Raw genomic sequence first — 24,438 nt, forward strand, 5'->3', positions numbered from 1 at the left:
AGTAGAGACTGGAATAAATTTGTCTGTCTGGAAGATACTAGTTGAAAGATGTAGCAGATGAAAAGGGCATCTGATTTCTCAGATGGGGTGAATTTGCACCATTCTGATGATGGAGGAATCATTTGTCTAGGGTGTTATACAGACAGGTTTCACTCACTTATTGCACAGTTGTCCCAGCCTGCACTTGTTGATCATTGTTGCTGAAGACCCACAAATTGTAGTGGGTCTATAAATTCCTGCCTTTATACCACAATCTTGTATCTCAGGTTATTATTCCAGGGCATGCAGGCAATGAGAGAAATGGAAGCTGAAACCTAGAGATGCTCAATGTTCAAGGGGCTTTTGTGAAGCCAAGAGGCCATATAGCCCTTCCTTGTGTTCTAAAATTACTGGATACTCAGGATAAAAGGAAGATGTATCTGCTTTTGAGACAACAATCCTATTAATCCCTCCAAAATGCACAGTGTATGAAGATGCATGGCTTAGTATCATTGCACTTTGATTTTACTATCCCCCTGCAACAAACTGAAGGGGCCCAGGGTCTCTGAGACTGATGACATCACAACACACATCTTCTTTCACAGGATGTTGATGTAAGAGGCTGACTAGACAAGGTGGGAGGCTACAGCCAGGGACCACCCCCTCGAAACATCAGAGGGGGAAGCCTCTGAGCCAGGAGAATGATGGTGCTATTCAAAAGACAGATCAGAGGTAGAAGGTGGGGGGGCGGGCAGGCAGACAGGTTGGAGGCAAAGCAAGTAACAGGCTTGAGTCAGAGTGAGGCAACTGAGAAGGAAGAAGCTGACACTTTGACAGACACCCAGCAGGCTGACAGTTCCATGGTTTTCCTCTCCCCTCCTCCCCTGTCTCCAAGAACGAGAAGGGTTTTCCATGTAGCAGAACAAAAGGCACAGAGAGCCCCGCCTCAGAGGAGACTGTTGGGAAGACAGCCAGCCTGGGAGGTGCTTTAGGATGAAGTAGAAGGCTCATATCCTCAGCTCTGGCAAATGCTTCATTGGGCTAGACCTGCCTGTGGAATGCTTTGTTTATGTTTTGTGTCTTTGAATAAAGAATCAGTTTTGCTACTCAACTCCATGCCTGGTGTCTCTATGCCTGCTGTCAGGGACTGGCTAGATGACAAGGAGTGGTGAAAACTGTCTGATGAAGAGCTCCCCGGGGAATGTACAGAGGAAGAGGATTTGGAGCCCGGATTTGGTGCTGCATAACTGGACACACCCCAGAGGAGGTAAAGATTGGGAGCTTGAAGGACAAGGAAAATGGAGGGGGGAAGCAGGTGCCCCCACAAGAAGCAAAGAGAGGAGTCAGACTTAGCAGCTTTACCACAGAGCCCCCCTGTTGACGTCCTGCAAACTCCCAGAACATGGGATTTGATACACATAACAGTGCAGAGAACCAGGCAAAGATAGAGAGGGTCTCTTGGGACTCACTGTAGATGGAGGGAGGGTCCTGACACAGAGGGAATGGAGAGAAGTGGGAGGTGCAAGACAGTCTCAGCAACTGCTTGGTATAGTGTGTATTTTGGTGTCTCTGTGGGTTTTCTGTTCTGATTATTTAATAAAAGACTAACTGCAAGGTATCTGGTGCTGCCTTGTCTCTCTCTGAGCTGTGGATGAACTGTGCTATGTGTCAGCTCCCTTGATACTTGGAATAATGCAGGAAGGAGAAGTAGGGTTCTAGGACAACCATCTGTTTTCTTTGTACAATCTAATCTGGACCATCTGGTGCAGCAGCAAGAAGAGAAAAAAGCTACAGCTGCCACAAATGATGCCTGCATTGAATTTGTAATAATTTAAGTAACTTACTGCCTCACCTTATGATGGAAGTCTAACCAAAATCAAACCAGAGTTCATGGCTTCTGGTATAGTGCAGATCGCTGGTTAATGCATGGATGGCTAAACTGTGGCCCTCTAGAATTTACTGAACTATTGCTTCCACCATCTCCATCCATTGGCCATACTGGCTGAGGTGGATGTGGGTGGTGGTCCAGCAACTTCTAGAGGACCATATCTTAGCCAGCCCTGGTCTGATGCATGCCAGGATCTCTATGCTGAAACCGAAATGTGATGGAAAGAGACAACCAATGTTGGAGTAAATTCATGAGACAGTGGATGGCTGCTATGTGTCAGGCTAGGACATGAGGTGCCAGGGTTCAAATCTCCACTCAGTCATTAAGCTCACTGGGGGTTAATAAATATCTTATAAAAAAAAAAAAAAACTCACTGGGTGACGTTCAACACTCACTGCCTCTCAGCCTAACCTACCTCACAAGGTTAAATGCATGGGGGAAGTGTTAAGTATAGTGGTTTAATTCGCACAGAAATGAAAAAATCTGTATGTATGAAAATGGAAAATGACTAAACATGTATTGGTAACACTGAGCATTTCTAAAGGTCTCTGAGCTCCTTGCAGAGTTAATGATTAACTAACTGATTATTGTTCTCGGTTAGCTAACATGTCAGCGTTGTAAACCTGAGGTCATGAGAGAGGTACTGGGTTGAAATCCCCATTTCAAAAAGAGTTGCCTTTGAGTCTTTTCCTCTGTGGTGTGAAGATGCAAATAGAGTCATCTCTCTAAAAGCTACAGACAAAACATGTAAATGACTCTCCTGAAGGGAGAACAATCAGCCTTTAGACAGAAAAGCAGGCTGGAGAGAGAGAAAGCGACCTTTGCTTATAGGTCAGTTTGGATTATTTCATATTTTATAAGAAGCTGAGCCTGTGCTGGACAGCACAATATATTATATGGATATTTTTGATGTTTTAATTCTGTTTTGAAGAAAGTTCTGCCAGTAAAAGTTTAAACAATATTTCATAAACAACATTTCATTTTCAAAGGAGTCAGTTCTTATGATTCCAGTCACTTCAAACTGTGCAATATTTGATATCTGTAACAGGAAGAACCATGTACACCACCTTGTGCTTTTTGGAGAAAAGGTGGGATATAAATGCAATAAATAAATAATAAATAATACTAATTTACACATGAAAGTCATTCCTTGGGGTGACCAAGAGTAAGTGAGAAGATTTCACTCACATATATTGCTCTGCAGAACACCAGAGGAGCAGATTCCATAAGACCTACAGACACGATGTGGATATTTAACGACGTCACAAGCGTCATCGTCACGTGGCAAACGACAGTTGGAACATGTCAGAGATGTCACTGCATAAAGGAGACAGAGGTTGCTGCAGGAGATTTCTTGACATGGTAATGAAGTTAGTGGTACCTTGGGTTGGGATGAGACAGTCTGGCTATATAAAACACATAAACCCTGTATGCAAATATAAAATATATTTCAGATTTATTCTGTGAAATAGTGAGGTCAAATGCATGTTAATCATCCAACTCCTGTTTTCCTTACTAGTCAAAGTACTATAGTGTGGGAGAAGATGTCCTTCTTCCTAAGGATGTGGCATGCAAGAGGGCAGATGTGTGTTAAACTGGAAGGCTATAACTTTTTTTCTTAATGATTGGGTGTCATATTTATCCAAGGCAATTTCCCCTTCTCCAGTAATTAGGAAAAGATAGATCTCTCTCTTGATGAGTGCCCATGATTTTATGTTTTGAACATAAATTTAATAATAAATACATACATAGATAAAATTAAAAAATTAAATAATATATTAAATAATAAACAAAAAGTGAATAAATTTAGAGCACCTCTTTTTTTCTTAATGAGTCCTGAAAAAACTCTTGGAGGTGTACAGTACATGTTGTAAATAAGAAAGCCTAGACCAAGAACACAATACACAGAACACTCTCCTGAAAGTGTCAATGAAAGTTAAACACAGAAAATCATAGGGGTACTCAAATTGAAATCTGAGTATCTGAGTCAAACTCCATTAAAGTTTTTGAAACTGTGTAGAATAATTTTAAAAAAGCTATACTCTCTACCATCAAGAATATCAGCAGTTTATATCCAGGTGGAGCGGAATGTGCTCAATTAAAGTATATATTTTAGAAATTGCTACTATTCCAATGTAGCATTTCCATGCCTTGTGCTATATGGAATTGAATATCAGTATGTTTTAAACTACCTCTAGTTTCTCTGAACTGAGCTCTGCATTGCCCTTGAATAAGTGTCAAGAAAAGGGGATGCAACTAATTAGAAACACCAAAGTTTTCCCTTGGTATCCACTCCTAAGAATAGAGTATTCTAGTGCAAGTTATCTGATCAAATGCTTGCCACTTTCCTTAACAAATGCCGCTATTGAACTGCCAATTTCCAAGGGATGCCCAACACAGCCTTCAGTGACTGCTATAACAGACAGATCTTGTATTTGTGACCAGCCTCAGGTAGAAGACATCACTCATTATCTCTTAGCCTGCTCCTTATATAGAGACCCAAGAGACTGCTTTCTGAAACCTTTATTGGCACAAGCATGTAGGTATATCAAAGCAGAAATGGTTTGGTCTATTTTGTGAAACAATAATAGCATTGTAACACAGAGAGTGGCACTCTATGCATTGAAGGAGGTTCCTTCCAACTTTAAAATTCTCTGATTCCCCCCCTCCCCATCATTCTCATCTCCTGTCCCCATTCTCATTCCCTCACAAGGAGCAAGGCTTTTCAGTGTCATCTAAAAAGGATAAAAAGAATCCCATTTTACTGGTTCCTACTTACCTGGAGAAAGCAGGGCGAAGAGGAGGCAGGCGCTCAGATGTTCTTTCATCATTTTAGAAAAATAAGGAGACTCAAGAACATGGATGGACCAGTCAAGAGGACCGATGGAGGCAGAGGCTTACTTAGAGATATTTATAGGCCAAGGATTCATATTACAGTCAAAGTGTGGGGAAAATGGTTCAGTGAGGTCTGGCAATGGGACCTGTGTATTTGTCAAGAGAACAAAGAGAGACATGTTGAAATTCAAAAGTCAGTGTTGAAATTAATTGAATGATTCATCTTTGAATGATTCATCTTTGATTTAATTAGCTGAATTATTCATCTTTGATTTCATTAGTTGTTTCCAGGCAGTTGGCAGAATTATTTTTCTATAAAATTACATTACAGTTAAAATGGTAACGACACCAAAGAAAGAAAGAAAGAAAGAAAGAAAGAAAGAAAGAAAGAAAGAAAGAAGAATCTGGGAACAAAAATGACAAGTGCAAAGCCTATATGGCAATCTCTCTCTCCTAATCAAGTGCACCGGGCAATGTGCAAAGAGCAACGGAGGAAGACATTTTTGGTTCCGCTCCATATTAACCCAAGAGTCATTAGTGCAGCCAAGCTGTGGGATGAGCTGATGACAGTGAAGCAGTCAGCTGGGGTTTACGGATGTAAGGTTGAGGTAAAAAGTAAGCCTGTGTAAGTGGAAGTAAAGGACCATGATATTCCATGTGTGATATGTTGTGATATCATTTATTACTGCCTACCAATGAATTATTATTATTATTATTATTATTATTATTATTATTATTATTATGGAAAGTTGCATAATCTTCCATCATGTACCGTTATTTTAAAGCCAATTTTAAAATCCAATTAATAGTGTAGCCTCTGCTTTGAGAAACGGAGTCAGGGGGGTTGCGGCAGACACAATGCTTCTGCACCCTGTGCCTTTGCCTACCTTCACATTCCATGAGGAAGTGAGTGCCAGACCTCAGGGAAAACCAAGGATGAAAGACCATTCCTCTCAAGTCCAGAGAGGAATTCAGAGAATGGTTTAACCCCCAACATTCTCATTATCTTTATCTGCTTCTCCCTGCAATGTTGAGGGAGGCATCCATTCCTGCTGCAGAGCAGAAATGGAAGCCATCCTTGGACATATCTAGGTAGGCTGCTGTGGATGCAGACCCAATCCAAAAAGAATTAATCCCAAAGTCCCTTAGACAGACTCTTTCTATGATAAACTAGCATCACAAAAATGTATCATAAAATCTTGGCCTTGCAGCACCACGCAGCATGAAAAATTTAAACCACTAACTCCTGCAACTCTCATGAAGTAACCTTGAACACTGCTTGACTGAATCCAACTCTATACTTAGCAAAGTTCATGCTGCACTAGGCCCCTCTGTCTTTTCCTTTCCCAGAGGAACCATCAGTTCCTCTGCCATATCACTAAATTCCTGTGTCAGGTGAGAACACCAGCCTGCCTCAGCAGGGCATATAAAGAGGAGATGTCATCCAGATAGTAGACCACATCTGCCAAACCTGTCCACTTCTTGACAGTTCAAATAAAAAATAACAACTGAAGCATTCAAAAGTACATTTTGGAGCACAATTCAAAGTGTTCGTGCTGACCTTTAAAGCTCCCATCATTCAGCCTGGACACTGAGGTCCAGTACCGAGGGCCTTTCGGCGGTTCCCTCATTAAGAAGTGAGGTTACAGGGAACCAGGCAGAAGGCCTTCTCGGCAGTGGACCGCACCCTGTGGAACGCCCTCCTGACGGATGTCAAGGAAATAAACAACTACCTTACTTTTAAAGGACACCTGAAGGCAGCCCTGTTTAGGGAAGTTTTTAATGTTTAATGTTGTATTGTGTTTTTAATATTTGGTTGGAAGCCGCACAGAGTGGCTAGGGAAACCCAGCCAGATGGGCTGGGTATAAATCAATTATTATTATTATTATTATTATTATTATTATTATTATTATTATTAAAGCTGCACATGAAATAGAGCAACCCATAGGCAACATCTTCAGTATCAACATCATCCATATCCCCCAAATCTCGCTATTTACCCCCCCCCCCCAAAAAAGGTCTGTTTTCTTTGTTGACATCTGAGCTTATTGGGAATCTCTTCAAAGAAAGCATCCAAGGAGCATTTCTTATCATGATATGAAGTATAGGTAGAAGAACACCACATCTTTCAAAAAAGGCTGCAGTCCAGAGCACACAGCATTATGCACTAGGTAGCCATCTGGCATCAGCGACGGAGTAAGCCGATTGGGTGCCTGGGGTGGCACACATGCCCAGCGCCTAAGGGTAGGGCCAACTGCCCGTGGGGGTGGAGACAGCCCGGGCAGGATTGCTCCGTGGTGCCTCCGAGGAGTCTGCCTGCCCTCTCCCACTCAGCTGTCCTACAGCTGGGGGAGGCAGTGGGCAGACCGTTTGGGGCAGTGTGGAATCTGTGGGCGCCCAAGCCACTATGTCACTCCCAGGAGAGATGCGTGGCTCCGGCACGCTGCAGGCCCCACGATTAGTGCCGCCCGGCATTTTGCCACCCCCCTCAGTGGTGACACCTAGGGCGGACCACCCCCAATGCACCCCCTTCCTCCACCACCGTCTGGCATGCAATCTCACAAATCATTTTTTTAAAAAAAAGATATTTATTAAGGTTTTACAAAAAGAAAAAAGAAAAATACAAAGTAAAAATAGTTAAAAAACAATTCCATCTTTCCATCACTTATTTTTCATATGCTTATTTCCCGGACCTCCTTGCACCTCCCTTTTTTGTATTCCAATTCAAATTATTAGTTCAGCAAATCCTTTCCCTCTTTGTTTATCCTAGTCTTCAATCTTAAAATATTATAACCTTAAATTTTAACCTGTTAATAATCCATTTTTTCATATTGCTTATAGCGTTGTAGCTAGCAGCCATTTAACTATTTATCCAACATCATTCGCAATCTCACAAATCAAGGGCTCAGCCACACTTACCTTTTGCCTTGTGCTTTCCATGTACAGTTTAGTGCTTAAAGCTCTGCCTTGTGTTGGGAAATTCAGGAAATATTGCTTAACAGAAAGTAAAGTAGTTGGGTGTAATTCTAGAGCAAATATTTGAATAATTTCTTTTATATAACTTTTGTATAATTGAAAGTCCTTTAAAAAAAAATTATCCTTTCTGTTTTTCCTGCTTTCTTTTCTTTTGTTTCTTGTTTTCCCTTTATCTTTCAGGTAGTGTCACAGAAGGACGCTGATGTGCAGCACACTTCAGCAAAGATCAGAGAGAGACAGGATCACACAGCGATGATTAAAATAATCCAATTCTGCTGGTTCCTACTTACCTGGAGAAAGCAGGGCCAAGAGGAGGCAGGTCCTCAGAAGTGCTTTCTGCATTATTGAAAGATCTGGCGACTCAGAGGAGAGATGTACCAAGGCAGAGAACTGGTGCTGGTAGAGTCTTACATGGAGATATTTAAAGGCTATAGATTTATTATGTGGGCAACTCTTGGGAATAAATGGTTCAGTGAGGTCTGGGGGTGGGTACTGTGTGTTTGCCAAGAAGACACAGAGGGACATAGCGAAATTCAACGCTCTGTGCCAAAATTGGCTGATTTATTCATCTTTGAGTTCCATTAGCTGTTGCCAGACACTTCTCAGAATTTATTTCTATATAATTATTCTACAATTTACTCGTAATTCATGTTAGCTTTATATTACATGGATGCCCTGAAATGGATATACAGCCAATGCCTGAGCCCAAATTCCATCTACACCATTTTTAATCCAGATCATTGTCTGTGTAAGTTCATTCTATTTCACCCCACAGTACTCACTGATCGGGGAGGGTGGAACTGCAGGCCTCAGGTGTATCGCCTTCACACGGGGTTGCATTACGATGACAGTAGGAGCATTTCAGAGTTGTCACTGCATTAAAGTGATAGAAGTCAATGCAGGAGTTTTTGTGAGATGGTTATGAACTTAAAGGTATATTGGATGGAGATGGAACAGTAAGTCTATATAAAACATGAAAGCCCCACTTGCAAGTATGTCAGATATATTTCAGATTTATCCTTCAAATTTTAAATTTAAATTTGATAAAAATCAGAATATACAAGAGTTAAAATACTAAAATAGATTAAAATTGCAAAAACTTTCTAAGCATTTCAGTAGGCTTGTCTAAACAAGAATATTTTTAGCAGGTGCTGAGCAGAATACAGCGAGTGCCCCTGACTGTTCTCAGTGCTAGAGAAAGTACTAGCAAGAAATCCTGCAGAGTAACTGAATTATTTTGCTGAAAGACTATTTCCCAAAATTTAGCCACTTAATAGTACTCCAACTAAAAGTGGAAATATGGCCCTTAGATTGTTCTAAAACAACCTTACCCATCTGGATTCCAATCTCACACCTGGGCAGCAACCCCACTGCACTCTCAAAGGACACACAGTGCACTAAGCACAGGTGCACATCTTGACTGACCCACATTTGGGAAGGATCAAAGATGCACGAATCAAAATTTGTTCTATACTGTTCCCATAAAACCTTATATATACAATATTATACATTTCTGAATGTATTTCCATACACCCCAAAAGTTCTCTTCTTGGACATCCCCACCACAAGTGGTGGCATTGAGGCATCTGATCATAGCCTGCATTTTTAATCAAGGCTTATATTTTTATCAGATTTTTGTATTCTAAAAAATTGAGCTTAAATTCACAAATCTTTCTTTCGGCAGGAAACCAGCAAGCAGCTGGCAAGCAGAGGGCCCCTCTGGTTTATTGCGGTCATAAAAAGGCTGGGAAGCGAGGTCACTGACCTTACAAATTACAGAATAATCAAGTTGCAAAAACACAATTAAGCTGGTAAATAGTAAGAATTATTGTGCCTCCCATTAGAGACTTGAGCCACAAATAGGTCAAATAGGTACAGCAGCTGAACTAGGAAAAGCAGCTCTCTGAAACTGCTTTGAAGCTTTAGAGAATTTAGAGAGAATTTAGCTTAGCTTTTACTAAGTTCCTTTCCTTCTAAAAAGCTATATATGTTAATGTATGGAATATATTGGCTTAAATGTAATTATGCAAAGGATTTAGAAATTTAGATTCTTATGTTAGATTCTTATTTCATAGAATCATAGAATCATATAGTTGGAAGAGACCACAGGGGCCATTGAGCCCAGCCCCCTGCCAGGCAGGAAACACCATCAGAGCACTCCTGACATATGGTTGTCAGTCTCTGCTTAAAGACCCCTCTTTCATAGATGGTTTGTGAAAAGGTGAACAAAAGATCTGTTTAGATAAAAATACCCCACCATCTGTTTTAGCCATCTGCTCTATTTTAGAATTAAGGGGGCAAAGGTGATCTGGTAATTAAGGTGCCTTGTAGAGGTTAATGGCTACTTGACTGCCAATTATAAATAGAAGGAAATATAGCTCTTTGTCTCCCATAAAAGGTGTATCTCTTATGATTGGTTCTAGCAATCAGCCAATAGGAATTTCAACCAGGCTGATTGGACAGAGGCAGCCAAAGGAGGAGCAAGGGGGCTGGGCTGAGGGAATATAAGTGCTAGCCATAATGGCAGGAGCCCAGGCCAGAGCTTGGTAACCATATACCACTGTGCCTCTCATTTATTTGTCTGACAAATAAATTATTATTTTAATTTCTCTATTGCTGCGTTGAATATTTCATTCCAGCTAAGTGTTAACCACAAGCAGGGTGCTACAGCATGGCTCCCTCTAACTAAAAGCTCTGCAACACATTGGTTCTATTCAGAAGAAATAAGGACAATTGCTCTGCAACTGTTTGCTATCTCTGTATTACCGCAATGTCCAAGGGACTATGGGAAGTTATTGTGTCCTTGATGGACAAAGCAATATACTGAAAAAGAACCAGTACTGCAGCCTTTCCTATAACTTGGAATGGGTTCTAACATGCTTCACATGAGTATTTTTTTAAAAATTCCCCCATGCCTCAAATCAAAGGACAGCTATAGACTCAAGATATGGCACAGGTGACTGCTGAAGTAGCCAAGCTAGATAGAGCTCGAGGGAATTGGACAGTGTTAGGGACATTGTGACGTGCACTGAATATTGGAGTGAGTGCCCCTGACTGTTCTCAGTGCTAGAAAAAGTACTAGCAAAAAATCCTGCAGAGTAACTCAATTAATTTACTGAAAGACTATTTCCCAAAATTCACCCACTTAATAGTACTATTTGACCAGGGGGAAGGCATGCAAGGAGTGATGAATGGACCCAGTGCTCTACCTGCAGCAACTTCCTTAGCGATCTTTTTTAAAATACTGACTCCATCTGTTCCACTGTTTTCAAGTGTCCACTAAACTAAGAAACTCTCAGACTGATATGTGATATGTGTAGCCGGGCTACTGCAAGCCTTTCATTTTTATTAGTATTCTCTATTAAAATCAAAAAGGATTGTGACTTTTATTCAGTATATTTAAGGCTTGCACTTCATACTAGCTTTAGAGCAGAAATGTCTCAAAGAATCCAATAATGTTTTGGATAGTGAGGGTACAGCAGATTTTCAGCCAACAAGTAAGGCAGCTGCCTCTTGTACTGGTGCTGGGGGTAAGGAGGTAGGGTTATTGTAGGAACATGGGCAGCTCCTACTTAGATTCTTGCTCTGAGAAGGCCTCTAAGTCATTTAATCATAGAAGAATAGAGTTGTAGAGTTGAAATACATGAAGGTATTCTGAGCGCCAGCTTGTCGAAGCTGCTGCAATACAGGATTCTCAACTAAATCTTAAATGACACACAGCCATCCAACCTGAGGCCTTCTGATTATCCCCCACCCCCCATTTTTTAGTATCTTCTCACAATGCTATGACCAGCAACAATGCTCTCAGAGACTGACTGCTGGCCATAATTTGTTACACAAATGTGAACTAGGACTGCTGCTACTCAGGTGTCCAATGCCTATGGGAAGCTGCTGGGTTTTTCTTGGATAAAGGGATATATTTGCGGTGACACAATGCCTCTGTCTGCTCTTGTTTGCTGTCTGGAGTCTAACTCAGATGGAAGGTGAATATGATGTTTTTATCATCTTTCATGCCCCAGAATGAAAGCTGAGGTATTACGGGCACAGCTGAGGTCCGGTCGTGTGGGAGGCAGCCATTTCCCACCGCCGGAAACAGGAAGCCTCAGCCCTAGTCAGCTTCAACAGGGGTTAATAATGAGAGTACATGTTGAGAATGTGTGATGGCCTGGGAATCCAATTCAGAGGCTGAACCAGAGGGATCCCAGCCTGCACAGGAGTCTCCGCCTCCAGGGCCGGCTGAGCTGGGGCAGGGCCTTGAAGCTGAAGCGCCTGCACCTGTGCCGGATCCTCAGGAGCTGACACCAGGTGAATCCACTCTGGCTCCGGAGGTGATTGAGGACACATTGCCTGCAGGTGCGCCTCTCCCAGCCCTGTCAGGGGAAGGTGAGTCTCCCCCTGGGTCCAGTAACCCTTCAGCCTCTCCTGAGCTGCAGAGGCTCAGGACAGAGAGGCGGAGGGAACTGGTTTCTCCCAGGAGGAGTGCTCGCCTTAAGGCCAGGAGAGGCAGGTCACCTGGGGGCCGGGACCACCCCTGGCCTCAGAGAAGATAAAGGCCAGTCAGCCCGGTCCCAGGTTGCAGGAGCAACGTCGTTGCAGACCTGTTTCGGCCAGCACCCAGGCCTGTTCTTCCAGAGTTCCCGTCCTTGCCCGGCTCCTCGCTTTGGACCCCGCTTCGCCCTTGGAGGACAGTCTACAGACCCTCGACCCAGGTCCCTGACCACGCCTCACGGTAACCTCCCCCCGGGACCAGCACAGTTTGCTCCCGCCACACCCGCACTCCCCCTTCGTTGGGGTGCGTTTGGGAAGAGCCAGAAGCCATGGCTGACCAGGCAGCTGCGTTGGTGGCATTGGCCCAGGAGAACCAGGCCTTGACTCACACCGTTCAGTAGCTAAGCAATATGGTTACGGCGCTTCAGCAGTGGTTGGATGCCTTACCGGCTCCTGGGGCCGATGCCCCAGCTTCTGGCAAGTACCCAGTGGCCCTGCCAGAGAAATTTGATGGGACCCCGGCCAGCTTTCCCATGTTCCTCGCCCAAGCAAAGCTGTATATTCAGGGGCGAGCCCGGAATTTTCCTGACAATCGCACCAAGGTGCACTTCTTGATCAATTTGTTAAAGGACCAGGCAGCCAAGTGGGCTTTGCCACTGCTCCGGCAAGACTTTCCTTTGCTTTGCTAAATAGCTTGATTTGCACATTTAGAAGTTCTTTCAGTTAAATCATCTTGGGTCAATATTTATCAGAATTTTGGGCTCTTTCTTTCTTCAGCTGCTAGTGCTTATGATACCACAAGGTGCTTGGCTGCTTTCAGTTCAACAAACACACACTGCTAGTATTCTGGTAAGAAATACTCAATAATACAAACCTCAGTAAGAGAGGACTTGACAATAGCATATTCTTCCATATCTTAACATACAACAATTCACTATTTATCTTTGTTACACTTATCTAGGGAAGTATTAATTATTAGCTTTAAGAAACAGGGACGCGGGTGGCGCTGTGGGTAAAACCTCAGTGCCTAGGACTTGCTGATCGTAAGGTCGGCGGTTCGAATCCCCGCGGCGGGGTGAGCTCCCGTCATTTGGTCCCAGCTCCTGTCAACCTAGCAGTTCGAATGCACCCCTAAGTGCAAGTAGATAAATAGGGACCGCTTTATAGCGGGAAGGTAAACGCCATTTCCGTGTGCGGCGCTGGCGCTGGCTCGCCAGATGCAGCTTCATCACGCTGGCCACGTGACCCGGAAGTGTCTTCGGACAGCGCCGGCTCCCGCCCTCTTGAGCGAGATGAGCGCGCAACCCTAGAGTCAGTCACGACTGGCCCTGTTGGGCAGGGGTACCTTTACCTTAAGAAACAGAAAACATTGTCAGCTACCCAGATACTAGCATATTCAAATCGAGTTTATCTATTCCCAAAAAAATTGTAGTAATGTTTTTCCTGAGATCAAGTTAAGAAAAAACAAACAAACCCTTTAACTGCTCAGTTTTCCCCTTGGTCCACTCCAGATACCCAGCAATGCTGTTTTATTTATACATTATTTCCTAAAATTTATACACGGCCTGATTGAAGAAGAAGAAGAAGTTACAAGCGGATAAATATGAGAAAGCATCAGAATATACAAGAGTTCAAATACTAAAACTGATTAAAATTACGACTTTCTAAGCCTCTGAGTATGCTTGTCTAAGCAAATATGTTTTTAGCAGGTGCTGAGCAGAGTACAGTGAGTGTCCCTGACTGTTCTCAGTGCTAGAGAAGGTACTGGCAAGAGATCCTGCATAGCAACTGAATTAATTTGCTGAACAACTATTTCCCAAAATTCTGTCACTTAATAGTACTCCAACTAACAATGAAAAAATGGCCCGTAAATTGTTCTACAACAATCTTTCCCATCTGGATTCCCGTGCCACACCTGGGCAGCAACCCCACTGCACTGTCAAAGGACACACAGTGCACTAAGCACAGGTGCACGTCTTGACTGACCCACATTTTGGAAAGGATCAAAGATGCATGAATCAAAATTTGTTCTATACTGTTTTCAGGACCACAAATAGCAGGGATTTGACCAGTGGGAAGGCATGTGAGGAGTGATAAATGGACCCAGTACACTACCTGTAGCAACTTCCTTAGCGATCTTTTTAAAAATAATGACCTCCACCTGTTTCACTGATTTAAAGTTTCCGCTAAACTGAGAAACTCTCAGGCTGATATGTGTATATATGACACAGAATCCTAAAACCTTTCGAATTGCATGTAATATCATCTAGGTTTGAATAACCCTGCAACAATTTCTGCAAAAGTAAAAAATTGATGAAGGTTGATTGTTCCCATACAACCTTATATATACAATATTGTACATTTTCTGAATGTATTTCCACCCACCCCAAAAGTTCTATTCTTGGACAGCAGCACCACAAGTGATGGCATGGCTCCCTGTAACTAAAAGCTCTGCAACTCATTGGCTGAATATTAAATTGTAAAATACAATAAAATTGTTTATGTGTAGCCAGGCTACTGCAAGCCTTTAATTTTTTTTCTTATTCTCTAATAAAATCAAAAAAGAGTGTGACTTTTGTTCAGTATATTTAAGGCTTGCACTTCATAGCAGGTTTAGAGCAGAAATGTCTTAAATAAGCCAATAATGTTTTGGATAGTGAGGGTACAGCAGATTTTCAGCCAACAAGTAAGACCTTGTTGGGGGTAATGTGGTTGGGTTATTGTAGGCACATGGACAGCTCCTACTTAGATTCTTGCTCTGAGAAGGCCTCTAAGTCACTGAATCATAAAATCCTAGAAGAATAGAGTTATAGAGTTGGAAGGTACTCTGAGCACCATCTTGTACAACCCGCTGCAATACAGGATTCTCAACTAAATCTTAAATGACACAACACCATCCAACCTGAGGCCTTATGATTATTCCCCCCATTTTTTAGTATCTTCTCAAAATGCTATGACCACCAACAATGTTCTCAGAGACTGACTGCTGGCCATAATTTGTATTTGCAATGAGACAATGGCTCTTTCTTTGCTCTTTTTTGGTGTGGAGTCTTACTCAGATGGAAGGAGAATATATTTTTATCATCTTCCATGCCCCAGAAAAAGGACTGCCTAGGTGGGAAAGCCAAACGTAGCTCAGGGGTACTGATAGATGCCAGGGACAAAGAGATATTTACTGAATCTTGTACATTTACTCTAAAGTGATTACCAAGAGCTGATGAAATCATTTTCTGCAACTTCATTTCTACTTGTTTCAATCGCATCAGATTCTTGGGAAGGAGTGAAGATACTTTGAGTTATTTGGACTGCTTGCCTTTGGTCACACTTTCTTGACTTGAACCAAGCTAGTCGTGTGTGTTTTTTATTAACATAATTTTTTATTAACAGGCCAATCAAATTACATTATTTCAAATCACATTAATTCCAAATTATACAGCCAAATTTTTAGAACCAAGCTAGTCGTTTGCACCTGCTTCACACCCTTCTTCCGTACCAACCTCATCCATATGCCCTGAATTCCCCCTTTTATTGGAAACCAACTTTATTTCTGGTACCTGACCATTTTCCCAACAATGTATATTTTAATTGTTTTCATAAATGTATTACAAAATATCACATAAACAAGATACACACACACACACACACACACACACACACACACACACTCTGAAATCTTGGCAGCTACCACATAAATATTCAAAACTTTAAAACATTTGTTTCTCTCTTAGATTCTCTACAAAATTATCTGGTTATTCCATCAGGGTTGTATGGATGCATCCATCCAAACTGTGGTCAGCTTCTCCAACCATAGCATCAAGAAGTTCATGACATGGCCACAACATCTGGTTTTGTAGTGATGCTGCAGATAACACATTGTTTAGAGGCTTTTAGCTAAGATATGAAGTAAATGGCCACAAAATGGGGAAAAAAGGCATCCATTCTTTCTTTTCTTTCAGCACTATTGCATTACAGGTCATTTTCCCCAGTTATAGTCAATTTCCATTTCCATACATTGTGATGACTTAGGCCTATTTCCTAAACCTGTAATTTCCTCCTCACTTGTACACCCCATAATCTCACTGCAACAAGCAATCAAGATTTATAGTCTGAAGAGACTAATTAAACCCTTTAAAGAGTGAAAGGAAACTGTTATTTGTTCCCATAGCATATTTAAAAATTCTGAGTGTATTCCCATCCCCCATGTATTCTAGGACAGCCCCACTCTAATGATGTACTGTCCTGCTGTGAATTAAATATCTCCAACGCATTGACCCTATTCCAGAATCAATGTGGCAGAATTGTATTTTAGGACAGCCCCACTCCAATGATGTTCTGTCCAGCTGTGAATTAAATATCTCCAACGCATTGACCCTATTCCAGAATCAATGTGGCAGAATTGTATTTTAGGACAGCCCCACTCCAATGATGTTCTGTCCAGCTGTGAATTAAAAATCTCCAACACATTGACCCTATTCCAGAATCAACGTGGCAGAATTGCACTAGCATTCTATGCCACCCATGTAGTACCTATTCAAGATATATGGGAAGTTGTTGGTTTAGTGGCATTTTTCGATATATATTGACCAATGCCTCTATGTTTGGTCTTACATAGTGTAGAAAATAACTTTTTAGGGAGGTCAAAGTTAGTCCAGAGGGCTAACTTTTGATCTTCCAGGGTCAAAGTGCAGCTAAAGCCTAAGGTTTCAGTTCAGATGAATACTTAAGTGATAAACTACACATAGATCAAGGGAAATGAGAGGTGCCATAAATATTGTCCAATGACCCCAAAGTGATATTTGAGAAACAGTGAAATCATTTTCTGGAACTTGGACCTTCCTTCTTCCAATTGCATCAGATTGTCGGGAAGGAGAGAGGACAATTTGAGTCATCTGATGTGTTTGGTGATGGCTCCCCTAAGCCAAACTGTTTTGAATAGAACAAAGCTAATGTTTACATCTGTTTTAAAACCCATCTTCATTACGAACCTCATCCATATTTCCCAAGCCTGAAGCTATTCAAGAACAGGCTGGACAGTCATCTGTAGGGGATGTTTGCTTTTCTGCAATGTACAGGGTGTTAATAAGACAGCCTACCTGAAAGAAAGATGGAACGGATGATGGAAAGCAAAATGGGATAAAGCAGATGGTGTATTGCAAATGCCCTCTACTGAAGGATTTGCAGGAGAAAGAGAGAATGGAAGTCTTAATGGAGAGATGAGAGTTACCAGGATTTTGCATTGATGAAGCTGAGAGAGAAAGAAGCCTTGGGTAAAATCAGTCCTGGCCTTTCTCCATTTCAAGCAGAGAGAGGGTGTTTTGTGCACAATTTGGCATAAATTAAGAGAATGATGTTATTAAGTTTGGGGTGCTTTCTCTGGAAAAAGACTGTGGAGGAAAAAGAATATGAAAGGTTCTAGTGGAAGAGATTGAGATTTCTACATAAATAGAAAATGAAAAAGCAGAAGATCACACTCCAACAAGACCCCCACAAGCAACATTCCAGCCCAAGAAGTGTTTTCAGCAGCCTCAGCTTTTGTAGCTGGTGTCAGCTGGGTTCCCACCCTCCCAGGCAAAGTGGAAAAGGCCTGGAAGGTAGGGAGAAGGTCTTCCAGGACTCACAGTCAAGATGTATTTTGTGTTAACCTCGTATAGTATGTGAGAGGAACGAATGGCTCACTTGAACTCTCAATACACAACCCTGAGTCAGTTCTTTCTTTAGAAGGAAAGCTTCAGAGAGAGGATTTTATAGAAGCTTATATTTGCTCATCTGGGGCTCAGAGAGAATGGTGTTTGCTATGCAGCATGGTCACAGCCCAGACCCGGGGCCATCTTTTTACTATGCGATCATGGGGGGTTGCTTGGAGCAGGCAGGCCAGTTTGAGGACCTTGGTGTGATTTGTTCGGTCACCATTTTAAGACCCAGGGGGGAAAAATTCATGCAGGCAAAATGGCCGCTCTGCAGGTTTTCACCTATTTTGCAGCAACCTTGACAGCTAGGGAGGATAGGGCATTGGGATGGGTTGAGGAGGGGAGCCTTTGTCTGTGAGCCCACACAGGGCCCAATGGGTCATGACAACCCTCCCAATGGAGGTTCAAGCAAGATCATAGCACCTGGTCCATGTCAGGAGTGACCTCACAACTCTGGCTTGAACCCATCCTGTTCATCAGCCAACAGGTGGGTTACTTGATTCTGGATCCATATCCAATGCCTTGGTCAAAGCATACACCTGTAATCAATACATGTTCTGGACTATTTCAACCCAAGACAGATCTCCTGTGTTCCTTTCTATGGTTTGCCCCTCACTTGCTATGGACACAGTACGCAGTTGACAGCAAATTGCACTGGGAAAAGCAGTACCACATAGATAGCATTGGATCCAATGTAGCATAGAGCCCACAAATCAAATTCTGCAGAGCTGATAAAGGAGGGTGGCATGCTCAATCTTATCAAAAGGCACAGAGAGATCAAGCAGGAGAAGCAGAGTCACACTCCTCCTGCCACACTTCTGGTAAATGTCCTAAATTTTGGTGACCAAGGGTGCATCTGTCCCATAACCAGATGTGAATCCATGTTGGAATGAGTTTAGAACATTCTTCTCATTTAAGAATGCTTGCAGCTGCCCCTACAAAACCAAAATGCTCTTGGAAGCATGACTACCATATAACATGCAATATAAAGACAGATAAAACAATTACATATGCTAACAGTATGTTTTATTTTGGCACTTCTAGATCACAATGCTCTTACCCTGAATGGTCTCTAGTGCCCAGCCTGCTTCACTTACAAAGATAAAAATTGTCTGAATGATGAGATCATCGACTCCCAAGGGAATAAAAATCAGTGTGTTGATACTTGAAGTTTATATGTTCAGAAGTAAGATTGTTACTGACCCAGAAAACAAATCCTGCAAATTCCATGGCAAAAACATGCCCACCTCATTCTGTCTCTCCCTCCCTTTTTTATTTTGCCACAAAAGTAAAAAGGAACCTTTTGTTCTTCAAATTCCAATATCAGCACACACACACACACACACACACACACACACACAGAGAGAGAGAGAGAGAGAGAGGCTTTGGCTTCAAATGACTCTGATGAGCACTGCAGCCCTAATCAGCATCAACAGGGGTTAATAATAAGAGTACATGTCGAGAATGGATGAATTAAGCATTGGCTTTATTTTACTTTGTCCACATCTAACTGATCACAAAGTCTTTACTTTCAGGCACTTTTCATTTTCTGTTTGAAGAAGGCACCACTTGGTCCAGTGACCTGATTCAAACCTAGTAGCACTTTGTTCTATTAATCCATTCAAATTGTATTTCAATCTGTCTCTAAACATCTGTCAACTTTGTCATTGCAATTATATGTCTTATGGGTGAGTCATATGTCTATCTTTGTAGAAGGCAGTCCTCAATTTGATGAACAGTCAGAAGACAACCCTCTCCTTCAAGGTGTCCTTCATTTGAAAGCTTCTCTGGTCCAGTTCTGGTTTAAAGACCAAGAACAGGGGTCTGCAACCCGCGGCTCCGGAGCTGCATGTGGCTCTTTTACACCTTTGCCACGGCTCCGGGGCGGATACTAGCGAGGGGAGGAGGCGCATTGTGCGCCCCAACACTCCCCACTGTGGCAGGCACTGTACTGGCTATGACGTCGCATGGGGGCGGTGTGTGCGTTAGTCACGCACCGTCCCAACGTCACCTTCCCGCCCGTCCGCCCACTACATTGTAAGGGGCATGTACGCTGGTCACTGTTTTGAAGGGGAGTGAAGAACACACACACACAAAAAGGTAACTTGTTAATTTAACGTTTATTTCTATGAGGAGGAGTAATTCTGAGGGATCAAACAAAGAAATAATAATAAAAAGTGACAAAAAAGTTATTTTTATAATGACGAGTTTTGCGGCTCCCAGTTTTTTTTCCCTTCGGAAACGGGTCCAAGTGGCTCTTTTTGTCTTAAAGGTTGCAGACCCCTGACCAAGAACAATAAGCAGAGAGAATAGGGCTTTCCATTGTTGTTGTTGTTGTTGTTTAGTCGTTTAGTCGTGTCCGACTCTTCGTGACCCCATGAACCAGAGCACGCCAGGCACTCCTGTCTTCCACTGCCTCCCGCAGTTTGGTCAAACTCATGTTCGTAGCTTCGAGAACACTATCCAACCATCTCATCCATTAGCCACTAGAATTGGGAGGACTAAGTGGGCAGGCAAACAGTTTAAAAATTAAGCCTGCACCACTATAGTGAGATGAATTTCTAGATTATGAATTTGAATTTATAGAGAAAAATCAGCAAAGATGAATGTTATGCAAACCTGGGATCTCTTCTTTGGAGATACATTTCCCCTGTCTTGTGATGCACAACTAACCAGTCTAATGCTTAGACTGCCTATAACTGGCTGACGGATCTTCCAATAAATATCTGTTTTAGGACAGAGGCATTTGTGTGTGTGAGGTTTTGTGCTACCATGTAAATTTAGCAGTAGAAGCAAGTAGGGCTGAATAAAACACAAAGCCAATTCTCATATATCCTGTCAAATACCCTTTCTCATCATTCCACACATTCTGCATATATAAAACATACAGATAAAGAATACAGATATGTCAGAAGAGTTTATTTTGATCATGAATTTCACAAATAGTGAAAAAGAAAACGCAGTAGGCCTCAGCCCCTCCTCTCACCATATGCTGTTATTATATTCTGCTGGTACCATGAACAATGGAATTGACAAAGAGGAGAGCTTTCCTCTCTCCTATCTACCCTTCAAGAACGATCTGCTCCGAGGCTTTCTTAGCATCAGAGCATTTGGTTACAATCCGCTCTAAGTGAAGATAGCCATATGTAAATCTTTTTCCATTAAGGGCACACATGTCTTCAGTTGCACAGCCTTTGAGTGTCAGTGGTGGAAGGAAACCATATACATCTGGGAAATAAAAAGTATAAGGTTTGCATGAGTTCTTTATTAGGTCCTAGGGAAGACCATGTTTATAAAAGCTTAGTGTGTTTGGAACCAACACATGGTAGGATTAATCTGTCAGCCAGTCACCACTAGTGCATGCCTTAGGAAACTTAACCAGTGAACCAATGAAGCCCAGCAGGTGGCCAAATGTGTCACTTTTACCAAGGCTATACCCACTTGCCTTTCTCCCAGCCTCCCTTCTTTTCAACTTTTGGCCAAGGTGTGTGGCAAGACACAGTCCTCCTGGACCAGCACCCAATGGTTCATACTGCTGTGCGGAGGAGCAGTTATGTGCCGGCTGGTTCTGCACCTTCCCTTGTATCCCTCTGCCCTGATGCCCCTTGCACATTAGAGGAAAAATGGTGTGCTGTAAGGAGCCTGCTGTACTTGTTTATGCCTCCCATACAATGCAAAACCCTGCCCCTGAGTGAGTCTGTCTCTAGTTCTTAAGTAATTTTAACAGCAGTAGATTGGAATCCAAAAGAGAATAGAAACTTGTCAGCTGGAAATTCTCAGCTTGCACCAGCTTGTATCAGATGTAGAAATTAGCAGAACATTCTACTTCAACCTATAGACTATAAATGATTTCTACACATTGAACCAATGCTTTCTGTACCTCAGAAATGCAAGGCAGAACAGTGCTATCTGGTCCTACACCCTCCCTTGTATCCCTGTTTTCTGATGCCCCTTGTCCATTAGAGGACAAAAGTGTCAGAGAAAGAAATCAAAGCTACATACACATAACACTTATAAAAAGACATTGCTTTTCTGGCAGTGATAAAGAGACAGAGGAGCAGATTTTATTAGCTGATTGGAAATATTACTCACATATAGCCCCGCTAGAATAGTCAATGCACTTGGTCTCATTGCCAAGGCAGCTGACAGACCCCTGGCCTTCGCAGGTTTGGCCGAAGCAGGCTGGGCACCATAGACCATTGGAGGAAAGATCCTCACGAGGTGGAACTACCAAAGTAAAAGCCTACAGTCAGTATAGTGATAAACATCATTTCCCCCCTTCTCATTACTGTTAACTTTATTTCATTTTTTTCATGCTTTCTAGTAACTTCTGATCTTACCTGGGCTTGCTATCTCCACATTGTGCCCTACTTTGGCCATCAACTTTGCAGAAAAGGCACAACTGCTGAGGGTCTATAAATAATGATTTTGTTTTTCATCTTTTCTCAGGCATGCTCATTTTCATTCTATTTTCCACAGTTCTCACTTTGTATATGGGTATTCAAAGCTACAGTTTATGGGTATTCAAAGCTTTGTATATGGGTATTCAAAGCTATATGGGTATTTGAAGCTACAGTCAGCTGCATTCTCTTGGAGGTCATTTCTCTTACTATGGGTGCAAGCAAGTAGTCAGCAGACCCACACCCCAAATTTGTTAGAGCTGTGTCAAGATTTTCCATATTATTTACTCTTTCTCTGCCTCCAGCCCCAGCCCTTATGCATATAAAGTATGACTGATGAATAAAGAGGACTAAAGTATTCTGCGTCCTAACAGGAGACCATCTACTTCATCAATTCCAGATTCATCACAGAACTGTTGAGCTGGAAGGGACCCTAAGGGTCATCTAGTCCAACCCCCTGTAATGCAGGATACCCAGCTAAAGCATCCAGGACAGATGGCCATCCAATCTCTGCTTCAAAACCTCCAATAAGGTGATTCCACACTGTCCTGATTGAGAACATTCCACAGTAAAACAACTCTTACTGTGAGAAAGTTTTACCTGAAGTTTAGTTGGAATCTCCTTTCTTGTAACTTGAACGATTCAAAGATCAGTTGTAGATACTTATCAGACCCTTGCACCTAGTGTCTGAATGGACTGAAAAACAAAGATGCTATACTTTGCCTGTAACTGGGTGGAAGCTATATGACGGGTTAACAAGTCATTAACTTTCAGAGATGAAGAAACTCACCATAGAGAGGTTCCTTATTGCACTTATATGTTCCGCAGCAGAAGACCTTCATCTGGAGGTATTTACCATTGGCTGAAGTTAAACTGTAATCACCCGAGTGGCAACGTTGGGAATGACCACATCCCCGGTAAGTTGCCACTTTATACTGTTGAACTGTGAAGAACAGAAGGAAACAAATCACAAGATCTGCAAGAATTCTGATTAATTCCCTCCAAATGTATTTATTTTTAATGATGGTTCCTATTAACTCAATTGTTTACTCTTCCATGAGAAACTACGTAATGCACAGTTCTTTAATCAATAGATGAACCTAATCACCCTGTCCTGAACCAGCAGCGTAATCAGGGTACCTCATTAAAGGGTCTCGATGGAAGTCTCCATTCCCAGCAATGGCCTTAGCAAGTCAATCTGGGTAGATTGGCGCCTGGTGAGAGGCCATATTTCATGACATGACCCTGTGGTTACACCCCTTCAGCAGGCGACTGGAATGGATTTTTAACCAAAGCCAGAGCCAAAAGTCTACCTACACCAGTAATGTGGCCATTTTTAATCTAGATCATTTTGTGAGTGAGTTCATCCTATCACACCTCACACAGGGGAGGGTGACACTGCGTACCGAAATCATGTACAGCACATAGTGCTCTTTGGAAAAAAGTCGGGTTTTAGATGCAAGTAATAATCAATACATTATATCAATTTGCACATGAACAACATTCATTGGGGTGAACAAGAATAAGTGAAAAGTTCCAGCTCACCTATATTATTATCCAGAACACCAGAGACACAGATTGGATTAGAGTGACAGATCTCAGATTTTCCACCTTTACATGAAGTTGCATTACTATTACAGGAGGAACAAATCAGAGATGTCGCTGCATAAAGGAGATAGAAGTTAGTGCAGCAGATTTCCTGAGATGGTAACAAGCTTAATGGTCTTTTCAGTGTCATTAAAAGATGATTAAAATAATCCAATTCTGCAGGTTTCTTCTTACCTGGAGAAAGCAGGGCCAAGAGGAGGCAGGTGCTCAGAAGTGCTTTCTGCATTCTTGAAATACTTAGAGACTCAGAGCAGAGATGTACCAAGCTGGAGAACTGATGCAGGTAGAGTCTTACGTGGAGATATTTAAAGGCTATAGATTCATGATGTGGGCAACTCTTGGGAACAAATGGTTCAGTAAGGTCTGGGAGTGGGGGCTGTGTGTTTGCCAAGAAGACACAGAGGGACATAGTGAAATTCAAAGCTCCATGCTGAAATTGGCTGATTTATTCATCTTTGATGGCACACATATTTTTGGTATGATAAGGTAAAAGCTCATAAAGGATTTGGGAACCACATATTTTGAAAGTCATTGTATGAGGTGTGAGATAGATATAAGAATTTATTAGAATGTAAG

At 42.2% G+C, this 24,438-nt stretch overlaps 1 protein-coding gene and 1 long non-coding RNA gene across 2 annotated transcripts; one reads left to right on the forward strand and one right to left on the reverse strand.

Annotated features, from left to right (window-relative positions):
- Nucleotides 1-970: 970 nt before the first annotated feature.
- On the forward strand, nucleotides 971-10,292 carry LOC144328490 (uncharacterized). Its single transcript, XR_013393760.1, has 3 exons — nucleotides 971-1,246; nucleotides 3,072-3,229; nucleotides 7,860-10,292. It is a non-coding gene; the product is annotated as an uncharacterized LOC144328490 (long non-coding RNA).
- A 10,171-nt stretch (nucleotides 10,293-20,463) lies between these two features.
- LOC144328611 (phospholipase A2 inhibitor and Ly6/PLAUR domain-containing protein-like) lies at nucleotides 20,464-24,088 on the reverse strand. Its single transcript, XM_077932616.1, has 5 exons — nucleotides 24,037-24,088; nucleotides 23,800-23,916; nucleotides 23,045-23,197; nucleotides 21,947-22,081; nucleotides 20,464-21,082 (listed from the first exon to the last, which is right to left on the reverse strand). The coding sequence occupies exons 1-5, from the start codon at nucleotides 24,086-24,088 to the stop codon at nucleotides 20,916-20,918; spliced, it is 624 nt and encodes a 207-aa protein (XP_077788742.1). The 3' UTR covers nucleotides 20,464-20,915.
- Nucleotides 24,089-24,438: the final 350 nt, after the last annotated feature.

This window comes from Podarcis muralis, chromosome 7, assembly GCF_964188315.1.
Source record: "Podarcis muralis chromosome 7, rPodMur119.hap1.1, whole genome shotgun sequence".
Taxonomy (NCBI): domain Eukaryota; kingdom Metazoa; phylum Chordata; class Lepidosauria; order Squamata; family Lacertidae; genus Podarcis; species Podarcis muralis.